General features: G+C 33.0%; 2 protein-coding genes across 2 annotated transcripts; both read right to left on the bottom strand.

The window, feature by feature from the left end:
- Positions 1 to 1,205: 1,205 nt before the first annotated feature.
- LOC133700671 (F-box protein At5g07670-like) lies at positions 1,206 to 4,109 on the bottom strand. The gene is made up of 2 exons (XM_062124267.1): positions 2,565 to 4,109; positions 1,206 to 1,849 (listed from the first exon to the last, which is right to left on the bottom strand). The coding sequence occupies exons 1-2, from the start codon at positions 3,824 to 3,826 to the stop codon at positions 1,537 to 1,539; spliced, it is 1,575 nt and encodes a 524-aa protein (XP_061980251.1). The 5' UTR covers positions 3,827 to 4,109; the 3' UTR covers positions 1,206 to 1,536.
- A 4,162-nt stretch (positions 4,110 to 8,271) lies between these two features.
- Positions 8,272 to 9,538, bottom strand: LOC133701827 (3-isopropylmalate dehydratase small subunit 1-like). The gene is made up of 2 exons (XM_062125941.1): positions 8,722 to 9,538; positions 8,272 to 8,556 (listed from the first exon to the last, which is right to left on the bottom strand). Exon 1 carries the CDS (start codon positions 9,501 to 9,503, stop codon positions 8,736 to 8,738), a length of 768 nt encoding a protein of 255 aa, XP_061981925.1. The 5' UTR covers positions 9,504 to 9,538; the 3' UTR covers positions 8,272 to 8,556; positions 8,722 to 8,735.
- Positions 9,539 to 14,334: the final 4,796 nt, after the last annotated feature.

Here is a 14,334-nt window from a genome sequence, read left to right as displayed (position 1 = left end):
TAATTTTAAGAAAATATTATACTATAAAATATATTAAAATAATTTTTTTTAATTTTATCACGTTAAAATAATTTTAAAACATTATTAAAAAAAAATGAAGCAAAACGGCAAACAGACCATGTCGATTGTGTCAAATTACCCTAGTTGTTAAGCCAAGGCCTAACCAAGTAAACCAAGCACTTAGTTTTCACAAGAAAAAAAAAAAGAATAAAAGAATTATATAGACTGATGTTATAAATAAATTTTTAGATTTAATATAGTAAATAAAGTAATGGAATTTCTATTTAGTTGTAAAACTAGACGTTAACTTGAGATATATCGCTGGCCTGATATTTTTTTATAAAATATAATATTTGAAAATATATTAAAATTATTTTTAAGATAAAAACCTTATAAAAAAGATAAAGTAAACTCAAATTAACTTATTAAATCCATAATACATGTCAAGATTGGGACAATTAGATAAAAATAAAATAAAAAAATCATAAAACATATTTAAAAAATAAAAAAACAATATAAAATGATAAAATATATAAAAAAATATTAACTTACATTAGCTTTTTAAATTTATAACTAAGATCATTAGATCAATTAAATATTAAATGATAAAATTAAAAATAAAATTAATTAGACAAAAAGATGCAAAACTGAAAATAACAATTAAAAAAATTATAAAACCAAATTACCCCTCAACAAACTTGCTTAAAATGAGGAAACCGAAGGAAAATATTGAGAAAAAAAATACTTGGATGCCAGATTTAAAACTTTTGCTTTCAAAATTATTTTAATTATTTCATTATACTTTAAAATACAGAAAAGAAAAATATATTTATTCTCAATCAATCTGCTAATAGATAATTGATTTTGTGAAAAAACCTCACTAACCCTAATAATTTATAAACTACCACTGTGCTTGGTGCGAGGATCTCCAAATACTGTCGCCTACTCATGGTCTAGTTTTTTATCGAGACTTGTTTATAGGAGGAGGGGCAATCCCTGAAGTCGAAAAAACTCTCTTGGTTGATGGCATTGAATGAGCCAAAGCCCGCTGCTCGCTTTTGCTTCTGCTTCTTAGGGGCTTGGCCTGAACTTAGGAATTGGACAAGGCCTGAAGCGTAGCCCTTAAATTAACCAGATGACGGGCTTGAGAACGTTAGCTGTAATTACATTAATTTCCCAGCAATGCATGCTAGAAATCAACAATCTTGAAACGAGGAATAAGCTGCCATAGGTTGACAGCACATTGCGTATTCAGAAGATAACATGACCAGTTATCTAGGTCTAATTACAGAATGGTTGGCAAATATAACATCTTAAAAGCAGAGTCCTAACTTTTACAACTAGGTATTTCTTTAGATAAAGCACTTGAAAGCAGTGAAGATGGTGCAAACCTTCTTCACAGTTGAATTGATCCACTTGCCTTTCCTTGCAAAGACAGAAGCATGACATAACCTCTCTCAACATCGTGTTCACCTGCTACATGAGCATTGGATGATCACGGGATCATACAGCATTCCAAGAGAAAATCAGGAACCCTCAAAAAGTAGCTGTGTGAATCATCTGCGTATAATTATCCAGGCGTAGGTTCTTCTTGAAAAATTTCCCACCTTTCTTTCCCATGCCAGTTCCCACAAGACTTGATGCGAGAAGAGATCTGGTATCTGGCCTCCATCTCAACTCTTTAAGAACAGAGAACAAGGTTGAAAGGGTTGGACTGACTTCACTGTCCTTTATGTTCTTGCAGGACTCTATTCTAAGATGTTCAAGTTCATTCCAGGTAAGAAGTACTGATTCCAGGCCTTCTGTTGTCAATAAGGAGCATCCTTCCAGAGATAATAACTTCACTCTCCTGAAAAATAAATTACAAGCGACCACTTATATCTCAAACATGTAAACTTCCACGTAAGCTTATAGTGATTGCCCATCAACATCAACTGGCTATAGCATAGTCTTCCAATTATAAGAATTTGTCAAGTAAATTATTCAATCTAAGTAAATGTCAAAACACCAGTCAATAAACTATAAAATAATGTTCCCTGTAAAATTATAGGGTTTTTTTTTCTTGTCTAGGTGAACCAATGAATTATTTTTCACTTTTCTTTGCTTTTTCCAATTGAACTAAATCTGCTCTGAGATTTTTCTTATGTCTAGTTAAACTAAGAAATTACAAGATACGCATAAATTTCTTGTACAATTGTGGTGCAGTCAATATTGCTGTGGAGAATCTAATAATCAGATGCATCTAACAGTAATAAAAAATCAGTGTCAATGTCAGTTAACTTCAAACCCAACAGCACCTGTTAAGCGTGTGAGTGTGGCACATTCCAGCCAGGCAGTTAAATGCAAATGATTCACTATCAATTTCAACTACATGATCCAGAGCACTACAAATTATTGCAATTTTTAAAAATGCATGAACAAGCTTTGATGGATGTTAACAGAAGATCATCTGCAATAATTCAAGAGCTTCTGGTATTATTAATGTGCCCTCAAGGACTGCAAATAATTGAAAGCCTTGAAAACACTACCAAAAGTAATCAATTAAAAGTAAAACAACTCATTACCTGCAAGTTCTTGCCAGGCTAAACAGATCATTATCCAATCCCCAACAGTCCTGAACAACAATCTCCCTCACAGTTTCACACAACTTAAACATCGCTTTAAGGCTCTTTTTATCCCTCAATTGACACTTCTGCAAATGCAACCTCTCAAGAGCTGGACAACACCCCAAATAATCATCCGGCCCTGGACTGGGATCGATTCTCTTGCACGACAAAAACCTCAAAGTCTTCAAATTCTCGCAGTAGGAAAGCCCAGCTAACCACCCATTATCCATCCGATGATCACAAATAGTTAATTCCTCAAGCATATGACAACACTGTCCAATGGCCTTCATCCCATCAAAACTACCCTCGCACCCACTTAATTCGATCTTTACTAACCTCTTAGACCCTTGAGCTAAAATCGTTAACCCAATATCTGAAACCAAAGAACCATAAAACCCATCCACATTTCCAACAAGTTTCAGAATTTGCAAATTCCCACACGCTGCAATCCCACGCAACACGTTGTCATTACACCTATGTAACTCCAATTCTTGCAGAGTCAAACACTCTTCAGCTACACTTAACAACCCCATCTCACTAGCACCAGCCACCACAAGCTTTCTCAAATTCGGACAACCTGAGGCTAACCCTCTAAGCCCTCTATCAACAACCTCAACAGGCAACAAATTCTCTTCGCAAACACGCCAATCCGGTAAAAACCCAGAAACCCCAGAATTTATATCCATCTTAAAAATCCTATGACTCAACAGAACACAGCAATCGTGGGGTCTAACAACACACCCATTAAGCAAATCCACATGGGTCAAATTTGGGAATCTTGAAAGTAAACGCCCAGATTCAAGAAACTCCCAATCTAAAACCTTTAAAGACCTAACAAGACGGCCTTGGAGATTAAGCCACCGTTTACAAACAAGTGAATTAGGGTTTCTCTGAGAATCTGGCAATTTAGATAGGATTTTTAAGAGGAGATCGTCACCTAAAAGAAGTGTGCGGTCAATGTGGGGGAGATTGGAGATTAGGGTTCCTGTTTTGTCTTTGAATTTGGTGGGGGGGTCTGTTTGTTGTTGTTTCTGCTGTTGCTGTTTCGGTGTTGGTGTTGGTGTTGGTGTTGGTGTTGGTGTTGGAGTAGTTGGGTTGGAGAGGGACTGGAGCTGCATGGCAAAGATGACATGTTTCAATGGTTTTGTGTTCTTGAGCCATAAGTCTGACCACCTTGGTGGTCTCTTCTTCTTTAAAGGTTTCTCAGTTGAAAACGACATCGTTTTTTTTATAGTTGTTTGTGGTGGTGGTGGTGCTGCTGCTGCTGCTGCTCTATAGAAATGAAATGAAAGGAGTAAGCGGGTGGTGGAGGAGCTTACATTTTGCGTTGTCTGAGCTCTGAAGAAGATGATCGTCTCTATTTGGTGTGTTTGTATGTCTGTGACAGAGACTGAGACTCTCTCTCTGAGGCTGAGAAGACTCTCTGGCAATGTAATATGGCTTTGAAAGTGGTGGAAGGAAGGGAGGAAAGGAAGTTTGAACGGGTGAGTGTTTTCAGTATTATTTATTTATTTATTTTGGGGAATGGCGCTTTTTGTTTTTATCTGAAAATTTGAATTGGCTGCCTCTGACTGCTCTCACCACTTTCTTGACAATTTTATTTTATTCTTTCTTTTTACTGAGTAATCAGGTTGGCAGAGGATACTATTTTATTTTTAAAATTTATTTTTAATATCAAAAAAATTAAATAATCTAAAAAAAATAAAAAATATATATTTTCTTATAAAAATATTTTTGAACCACGAAAATAAACATAAACCAGGAATAACTTATAACTCAATTATCATTGCAACCATTTATTTTTAAAATATATCATTTTACTGAAATAATTATATCTTTAATAAGAGAACTTAATCTCCATTTATATAAATAATTTTGATCCATAACACCTCTTGTTCTCAAAATAATAATAATAATAATAATAATAATAATTTCCGAACCATAAATATCAAAAGTGAAACCACATATTTTTTACGAGTCACATATATATATATATATATGTATGTATGTATGTATGACAAGACTTAATATATAGACAGTCTAACCATAAACTAGTGGTTGGAAATATTTTGCTCAGCTTTTACAAGGCTTATTGAAAACACTTGAGAGTAGAGAGAGGCAAGAGGCTGCAGGGAGAGTCCAATCAGAATGCCGTTTTAAGTAGCCGTTAATGGATTCAAAACTCGGTTTGCAAGTGGGGGCGGAAGCCTATGTATGTGATGTGCACTTTTTGAAACTTCCTCGGCAAATTTAAAAGCAATGCATATGAACGAATCCATATGGCTCAACCACCTGGGAACTCAATTTTATGCTTCATGGTCCACCCGTGCTGTGGCCTCGCAGCCATCAAAGTTATGAAAGAACTAATATCTTTAAATATTTTTTTTCAAAGAAATACATAACTTTGAGGGAAGAAGAAGAAGAAGAAGAATCTAATATACAGTGGTTTTCGTGTGGCAAGGTGATATCCGTTATCATGGAGTGCTATGCTTTTTAATCTTCAAGTCATTTTGTAACATCTTCTTCTTGTTTCTTTGACATTAACATGTATGTGTCCATAATTAAAGAACAAAAGGAACAACTAATGTGGTATTTTGTAAACCAAAAATAAAAACATGGTGTTTAATATTTTGTTAAAAGTTAATTTTCAAAATATTTTTTATTAAGAAATATATCAAAATAATTTTAAAATAATATTTTTAATATAAAAATATTTAAACAATTCAAAAAAAATCACCCTCTCCTTGGTAGTTTTTTCTCTCCTCCCTCGGCAACTTTCTCTTCTCCATCACGGATCCCTTTTCTTTTGCCTGGCGCCTCCTTCATCCCCCTTGCATCTGTCAATTTGGTTTAGAATAACATCACCCTCTCCCTGTAGTTTTTTTCTCTCCGATCTGCCTTCCTTTTTTTCTCCATCTGCTCTTTGTTTCGTACCTGTTTTCTCTTCTATGTAAAATAAAGACAGGGACGGGAGAAATGGTAGAAAATACGTGCCCGTTAGAAATACGAAAACACCCTCCACAGATCACCAAGTCATCTAACAGGTTGAAAGGCAGAATCATCACTGCATTATGAAAATTCGCAGTGAAATTGCTCTCAATTCACAATACAAACACTGAGCAATTTTAAAAATATATATATGTTTAGACATTTGGTTTTTTACCCATAACTGGGGGGGTGTTCATACCCAGAGGAATGCATAAGAGCCAAGGATGCTATAATTGAACACGAAGACATTTCTTTATTTACAGTCTACCTTGGACTTGCTTTGTAGATTAAAGCATGAAAGAAGAAAGTTATAACTTTCAACCATTATCCTTCAAGGATTACCTCACTGACAATTGTAGTCTGCTATACACAAAAGGGATGCTAGTTCTGTGCATGAAATCTCTATGCACAGACAAACTCCTTTGCATTACAAAAAATTACAGCTTAATTAGAGATATTAGGGATGAATCCTCAAACCATTTTTATCCTGAATGTCTTTATTTTTTATATATATTGAAAGAGTAACCAAACATTACCTCGACAATACAGCTTAATTAGAGATATTAGGGATGAATCCTCAAAGCATCATAGAACACGGGTTGTGTTGTGTTGAGATTCTAGTGTCGTTAGTTATCCTGATCCCAACCATTGTAGCTAGCAGAAAAGGCCACAGGTGATAGGATGATTAGAATTAGTGTTGTCAAATCTAGTTTGGACTTGATGGTTAAACTGGAGAAGCAGTGACCTAGGGTCTGGACTCCGGATAATGTTAGATTTCTAATTCGCCCATTTACGCCATCAACCCACTCAAGCTCAACTGCCGTGATTGGGGTTTTTGTCGACCCAAATGACCCGCCTAATCCGAACATGACTCAATGGGTTAAACATAGATCTTCAAATAACAAAAGAACCACGGATGAGTGGTGGAAAGGAGACGAAAAGGGTTTTGATTGTTGGGGACAAGGATAAAAGAAAATAAAAATGGCAAGTATAAACGGTGCGGTCGTGCTGTGAAAAAAGAAAAAACTGGAGCAAATCCTTGCCATGATGGCCGCTGCGCCCAAAATAGGTCTCCAAAGATTCGAACCCTAGTGCAAATCTGTGACTGTGACTGTTTTCGAGAGATGATAGGAGGGAAAAGGCCTTTATATTTTTGAGCCTAAGGATATGTTTGGTATTGGGGTAGAGGAAATTACAAGGTAGATTTTTCACCCATTTACCTGTATTTAGCACAATATATTGGGGGGCGGAAATATTTTAAGGGAAGATAATATTTAACCACGATAAGGTTTAAACGCTAACCTTATAGGGGGAGTAAAGGAAATTTGAGGGGAGAATCTTCGATATATTTGTCTTTCCCACCCTTAATTTAAAATCTAATATTAATTTATATTTGTTCTTTTACACTTACATTTTCAGACTACAAGTATTTATATTATCTAGTTCTTAATAATCTTGTTTCAAGTAAAATTTGATTTGATTTATATCGAAATCCACTTTTATCCTTATTTATTTCAACTCATACTAAACATTATTGATACTTCACACCATTAACACTACATCTTCAAATCTTACTCCCTTAAAATCTCGCCAAAATTTTAACCTTATGCCAAATGCAATCTTATCACTAAACTGCATGGTTTGTGAGTCTCTTGATCCAGTACTTTCGTGGGCTTTTGCTTGTGATTGTGAAGTGTCAAAAAATGGAACTCTGAAAACATCTTTCTAAGCGCCTACTTTTTCACCAAGCTACAGACATTTTATTGCACATTTCTATACCATAATATTTTTAAGATATAACATTGGGCTTGACCTGTTGACCCTGTCAAACCAGTGGTCCAGTGACCACCTTAGACCACTGGATGAGCGTGTTTAGAAATAGGCAAGCAAACCCACCCAGTCTGGAATCAAATTAAGGACGAGATAGCACCAGGACTAGGAGGGCTTGTAGCCCAGCGGCAGAGGCAAGGTTTTCTTGCCTCTGTCACCTGGGTTCGAGCCCTGTGTCTTACTTGCCTACTGGGCTTGCAGGGTGTTCAGTGGGTCCAATAATTAGTTGTGGTGCACGTAAGCTGGCCCGAACACCCCGGGTTACTAACAAAAAAAAAATTAAGGACAGGATAACCTAGAGCCCTTAACACTTGTGCGGCAATTCTTTTATGTCAACAAGGAAGCGGAGAACTTGAAATTTCTGCAAATTGTTGGTAATTGTTACAGGGTTCTCCAAATGACGCACGAGCAGTACATCTGACAGACAAAGCAAGAGCCCGGCCAACGCCCAGCCATGTAATCTTTGCCATTCATATGCTAACCTTCTATGAAGGAGACGCCTAGATCATAAAAGCGAGCAAAGATTACACCAGTAGCATAATACCTCCACAGGTCTCCAAGCAAAACTGTAATCTTGAGATTCCAATACATTCCGATTAAGATGCTTATCAGTTGTCAGCAATGCAAGAACTCTAATAAAGCTAGTTCATTGATACCTACAATCGACCAATGACAGAAATGGCACCATGAATGACTCCAATTTGGGAGTCTCTAATGGCTCCTATGGCAATATCAGCTATAAAATGTGTACAACAGGGTTTTTAAGATCAACTCCTTGAATGACTCCAACTACAATCTCAATTAATAGCAAACAAAAACTAGTGAAACACAACTCAGAAATCAGACATTGAAAAACAAGTTTGAATGCACATTTAACTTTCAACAACCTTAAATCACTAAAATAACAACATCATATGTTCGCTCTCGCACTATTCACTTGTCATTAAATTACTTCCAATAAAATGCTCAACATGAAGGACAGCATGAGCAGTTGAGTACACAGATAGAACAAGGAAATTATTCTAGTTCTAATACAGGACCTGATATACGAAGTTGATCGCGAGAATCAGAAATCTGAGTCGCCTCCACTCCTGACGCATCAACGAAATCCTCAACAGCACAACACAAAACCCTGCAAACAGGAAGAAAAAAAGAAATAAACAAAGATTAAGTTAACATGAACATAAAAAGTAACACCTACAGCATAAGATTATAAGAGAAATCACATAACAGCAATTTCAAATCTCAATTGTGTGTAGTATTCATAAACATTTGCATAGATTATTGAAATTCTTACCATAAAATGAAAAATCATGGTGTTTGGGAAGGAATCATTCCGGTCTTCCTGGCATAAGCGAAAATGCCACCAGCTTCGATAACAGGACCAGCATCACCAATAGGCTTCAACTTATACTCCTTTCCACTCGTATGGTTAATCAACTTACTTTCCGCAAGTTCAATCGTAATCAAATCACCAGTCTTACACTCTTCACAAATCCTAACTTCCGATTCAAGCGGATATATCTCTCCCGTCGCAACTGAATTCCTAAAGAAAATCCTCGCATACGATTCCGCAACAACCGCAGCTGCCCCCGCTGCACCAAGCGCTACAGGTGCGTGTTCACGCGAAGACCCGCACCCAAAATTTTCGCCCCCAATCACGATCGAGTATTTCGTTTTCGTTTGGTTCGCTTCGATGAATCGGGTTTTGTAAGTCGCCGGAAGTCCGATTAAAGCGTAGGATCCGAGTTTTTCGTATTCCTCCTGCTTGGAAGGGACAAGGGTAAGGTATTCGGCGGGGATGATTTGATCAGTGTCGATGTTGTCGCCGACGACATAGCAATGGCCGTGGAAGGAAGTGGTGGGGGTAGTGGTGGGGGTGGCGGCGGCCGTGGCGCGTGGGATGGAGAGAAGTTGGTCAGGTGGGGCGTGGAAGGTTAGGGGTTTGAAGGAGGGGAGAATGGAAGGGAGTTTGAGGCAAGGAGGAGAGAGGAAAGAGAGGGAAGGTTTGGGATTGGTGGTGGAGAAACTAGGGTTTCTGGAGAGGGAGATTGTGGTGGTAGAGCGGCAGGCTGCCATTTTTTTTATTCTTTTTTGTGAAATGAGAGGCCGTGAGCGGGGAGAGAAGAATTTTATAGAAACAATTTACAGCGCTAGATAAAAATAATATTTTTAAAATTTATTTTAAGTAAATAAATATAAAAAAATATAAATTTTATTTTATGACCCGATAAGAGTATAGAATTGTTTTAGCTATATCTTTTTATTTTTTAAAATTAAATTATAATTAATAACTAATATAATATTACACTATAAAATAAGTCGTTTTTATAAGTGGGGCAGAACCGCCGGTTCAGCTATCAATTGGACTCCTTCCTTGACTTCCTATAAAAACCAACTTTTTGCTTGACTATAAACGGACAATATTTATTAAACTTTATTAAATATTTTTTAAATATATATCAAATCAGATGTAATTTTAAAATAACTCATAAACTAAATTTACTCTTATTTAATATATAAATTAAACTAAATATATATTTTTTATTATCGAATAAAAGAATTATCAATTGAACCATTTCTTTTCGTTTTTCTTCTTTTTTTTGATAAATTAATGAGTTTTTTTTTTATTCCACGTTATGTGGTATTATTTATCTAACCACCTTGTGAATTGACTAAAACTAAGTTTTTTTTAACAATTTTAAAAATCATCCTTCACATTGATTTTGATACATTTAAAAAGCATTAAATATTTTTTATGCTGATATAAAGGTTAAAACCCACAAATTAATGGATTGTGAAAACCATAGCTTAAATTTGAGTATGCTTTCTTTTTTTTTTTCCCTGATTTGAGTCTCCAATGTTACTCTACAAGAAAATAAAACGAAGAACAACTAGCAAGAATTGCCTTGCTTCGTTGCGGCCATGTATATAATTCAGAATGCATAATAAAATTGATTATAAATTATGATAATTTTTATTTTCAAGTAATATAACATAACGTTAATGATAATTTTTGTGTTTTTTTTTAATGAGAATAATTGTTAGCAAATACTTTATGATCATACTGAGACAATAGAAGTTCTTAAGAATATTTGTTTGTATTAATTTTATTTTAAAAAATAAAATATTTTGATCGTAAGAGGACTGTGAGTAGGACAAAGTTATTGATATATAAAGATAAAATACATGTGATGAACTAAGTTTTTATTATTATATTTTTACAAAAAAAAAATACTAGATAAAAAATTTACGGGTATAAATTTTCTGAAAAACAAGCATGTCTCAGTAAAAGCATATTAGGCTTGACAACGTGTCAAGCCCCGAGAATACTGGACTTGTGTGAAAGTCTTTTATGGCTAGTTATAATATCATTTTGTAACTGAATAAAATGAGTGAAATGCAACTCAAAATATCACGAAGATGAAGTTACACTCCAATCTATTTTTTTTCTTCATAAAATGACAAAATCAATGAGCTATAAATACACCATAAAACTTTCAAAACAAATATTCATAAATTTTATTTTATACTACATGTATATTTTTTCAAAACATCTCTCTCTGTAATATTATTGTATTTTCTCATTCTAAAAGGATATTTATTTAAATATCGGGGAGTCTCCACTTCCATTAAAAGAGATTTTTTGTGGGTGCTAATTACAAGTTGTCTTAATCTACCAAGCACCAACTATAAACTATCAATCACTTTTATTATGAATAATAAATAAAATTAATAGAACTAATTAATTAATCGAATATTTAACTCGAGAACTCTATTTGCGACTAGAATAATTTGGGATATCATCTATATGAATATTGTATTATTGATATATAAAAAAAAACGATAATTTGATCATATTATTATAAAAATGATTTATTATTGATATTATTTAAACTCTGACGTAAGACACTTTGCTAAAAAATTCATAAATCAGCTTCACAAGTAAAAACCAAGAAAATAGTTGATAGTAAAAAAATATATATATATTGTTGATTTAACATAACTCTTATTAACCTCGGTGTTTAATTTGTGCATATTGAACCGATACGGGACGATGATTTAGAGACCCATAACATGGCAATGACTACAAAGCGTTTAGAGTTTCTAAGCTCAAAATTAATTATTAAGACCTACTTTAGGGTAGTATTTGCTATCAGATAGCAATTATATCTTAAAATATTTTTATTTAAAAATATATTAAAATATTTTTTAAAAAATATATATTTTTAATACTGGCATATCAAAACAATTTAAAATCATAAAAAAAATTTGAAAATTTTTTAAAAACATTTGTAAATAAAAAAACAAATAGGCTATTAAACTCTTTTGTAATTTGAATCTATAAAACCGTACTAGTATTTTAAATTTTCTGATTTCTGTAATAATTCCAAATTCGATTCCATTTTTATTTTTTCAATTACTGGTGCATTGCAGGCATTAAAGAGAGATTAGTCCTTGACAATGAAGATGGGAAAAAGGGTGCCGTTTGGGGGGTGGTCAGGCCTTGGCCGTTGAATTTTGCTGTGAAAGCTCTTCTCACTCCGGGGGTCGAACCAGATATGATGTCAAAGCTTGAACACGCAGGAAGAGGTGGTCAAAGGAAGATTACACAAACTTATTTCGAATTTTTGTTTCTTATTTTTTACAAGGTAAAATATAATATAATATCTTATTTAAGTGGACATGGTGATCTTATTGATTAGTTTTATTATTATTATTTATTTATTATTTTTATATTATATTTAGATCGTGATTTTAAAACATGGTACGAGAGTCGATCATCGTCATGTCCTAGGTTACAGGTCTAGTCGAATGATCAGGGTTACCGAAACCAATCGGATTTTTTATTATACAAAAAGTAAAAATAACATTATTTTAATAAAAAAAATAATAACCAAACAATTAATATGTTTAACATGATTTTCTCATAATTAATCACTTGATTTTTTAATCAGCTAAAAAATAAAAATAATATTATTTTAATAAAAAATAATAAAGAAAAAATTAACAGGCTTTGACATGATGTTCCTCCAACTAATGGTGTTGTTGATCAACCCAAGATCTTGACCCCGTCAAAGCAGTTCATTTCTCCCCTTATCTTCTGGGACTTAACATGGCTTAGGCATCAAGTTACATCAAGTTACAAGGTTCACGGTCAACCCGCTTGGTTAAGTTGGGTTTTGCAATAAATTTTTTATCTTTTTTTTAATGTTTTTTTAGATTTTTTTTAATTTCATCTCTCGGCATTTAATTTATTAATATTTTTTAGCTATTATTTTTTTAAATTTATCTTTTATGGGATAATTTCGTTATAATGACCTGAGTCAAGAGTTTGGAGAATTATTTTGAGTAAGCTTCGCTATTTTCTCAAACCCTTTTTTTAATTATTTTTATTTTAGTTTGATTCTTCAACATTTGATTAATTTTGTATCATCCTTTATTATTATTATTATTATTATTATTATTTTATAGATTATTATTTTATAGAATTATCCCGATCTCATATATCAGATCTTGAATTTAATAGATTGACTTGGTTTGACTCGAAATCCCTCTTTTTTTAATACTATCCTTTAATTGTAGCAATCTTCTATTTTTTCAGTTTATTTATGGTCATTACTTATTTATTTATTTATTTTATCAGATGCAGTTGATTTAACAATCAAAATCTCAATATTTTTTTTACTTTTATAAATCAACTGAATGTTTTTAACCTGATCAACTCAATAACCGAATATTAGGTTCTAATTTCAGATATCTCAACTGCCCGTGGCGTAGCTGAAATACCTCGGAGACTAATTTGAAGTTGCCCAATAATTTAAACAGAGAAAAGAAGACAAGGCAAAAACATGCAGCAGAAGCAAAGTGGAATCTTGCTCTTGAATTACGAACGAGTCCAAATATACAGTAGTAAGCGTGGGTAGTAGAGTAGACAAACAATAATAATTAACGAAGGAGAAGCGAAGAGAAGAAGAGGCCAACAAGATCCACGCTTTTGTCGGAAAGCGAAAAACAAGACAAAAGACACAAGTGTCAAACTCAGAGATCAAACGTGAGCCATGACGACAATCTTCGTTTTAAAATATTTATGGAATACAAATAATTAGTAGTATATTATAAAATCATATTACTAAAAAAAATAATATTGATTGTAGTATTAATGCTATTGATAATAATTATTATATTTACGTTAAAATACTTATCTAGCACACATTTTGACAATCTTTGACGCTTTTTTTTTTTTTTTGATTAAAGTAGTGCACCATTATCCTTGTTTTATACTTAAAACAACTTTATTTTTAATATTATCTGCAAAAACATATACTATATTTGCACATATATTTGGAGCTTAATTTTCTATATTACTGATATACATATGAAACTTCTCAACAAATGAAACATTTAAAATATATGAAATTAAACATCATAGATTACTACATGTTATTCAAATTTTTAATTGTACTAGACTAATGAGCAAGAATGTTTACTAGAGTATTAATGATATTCCAAAATTCAATATATTTGAGAATGAGGTTATTTGATGATTGGATAATGATTAATTAAATGTTTATATTATTATTTCCTTCCTTTTAGTTCAGGATATACAAAATCAATAGTAAATATCCTAGTACTTACAAACAATTCCTATCGGTAAAGTTTAAAGACCTTCCGATAAAAAAATCAATAACCTTAAACGAAAATAATAATTAATAAATGATTTTTTTTTAAAAATTACAAGAATAAAAGTGTTTGCTTTAATTCTTATATTATTAATACTCTGAGGATTAAAATATATAAATTTAGAGAGTACGAACAAGGAAACCTTTTATCTAAATGGTTCACGAGGTATTTATACTCATTGAACCTTGTTGTTTAGGTAGAGTTGAAGGATCAAAAAATCATTTTT

This window comes from Populus nigra, chromosome 8 (assembly GCF_951802175.1).
Source record: "Populus nigra chromosome 8, ddPopNigr1.1, whole genome shotgun sequence".
NCBI lineage: Eukaryota > Viridiplantae > Streptophyta > Magnoliopsida > Malpighiales > Salicaceae > Populus > Populus nigra.
The sequence above is the reverse complement of the archived record's forward strand: the minus strand, read 5'-3'. Positions and strand labels throughout refer to the sequence as shown.

Coding starts and splice junctions, on each gene's coding strand:
- LOC133700671 (XM_062124267.1), bottom strand. CDS start 3,826: ATGTCGTTTTCAACTGAGAAACCTTTAAAGAAGAAGAGACCACCAAGG. Junction 1,850..2,564: donor AGCCTGGCAAGAACTTGCAG/GTAATGAGTTGT, acceptor TTTATTTTTCAG/GAGAGTGAAGTTATTATCTC.
- LOC133701827 (XM_062125941.1), bottom strand. CDS start 9,503: ATGGCAGCCTGCCGCTCTACCACCACAATCTCCCTCTCCAGAAACCCT.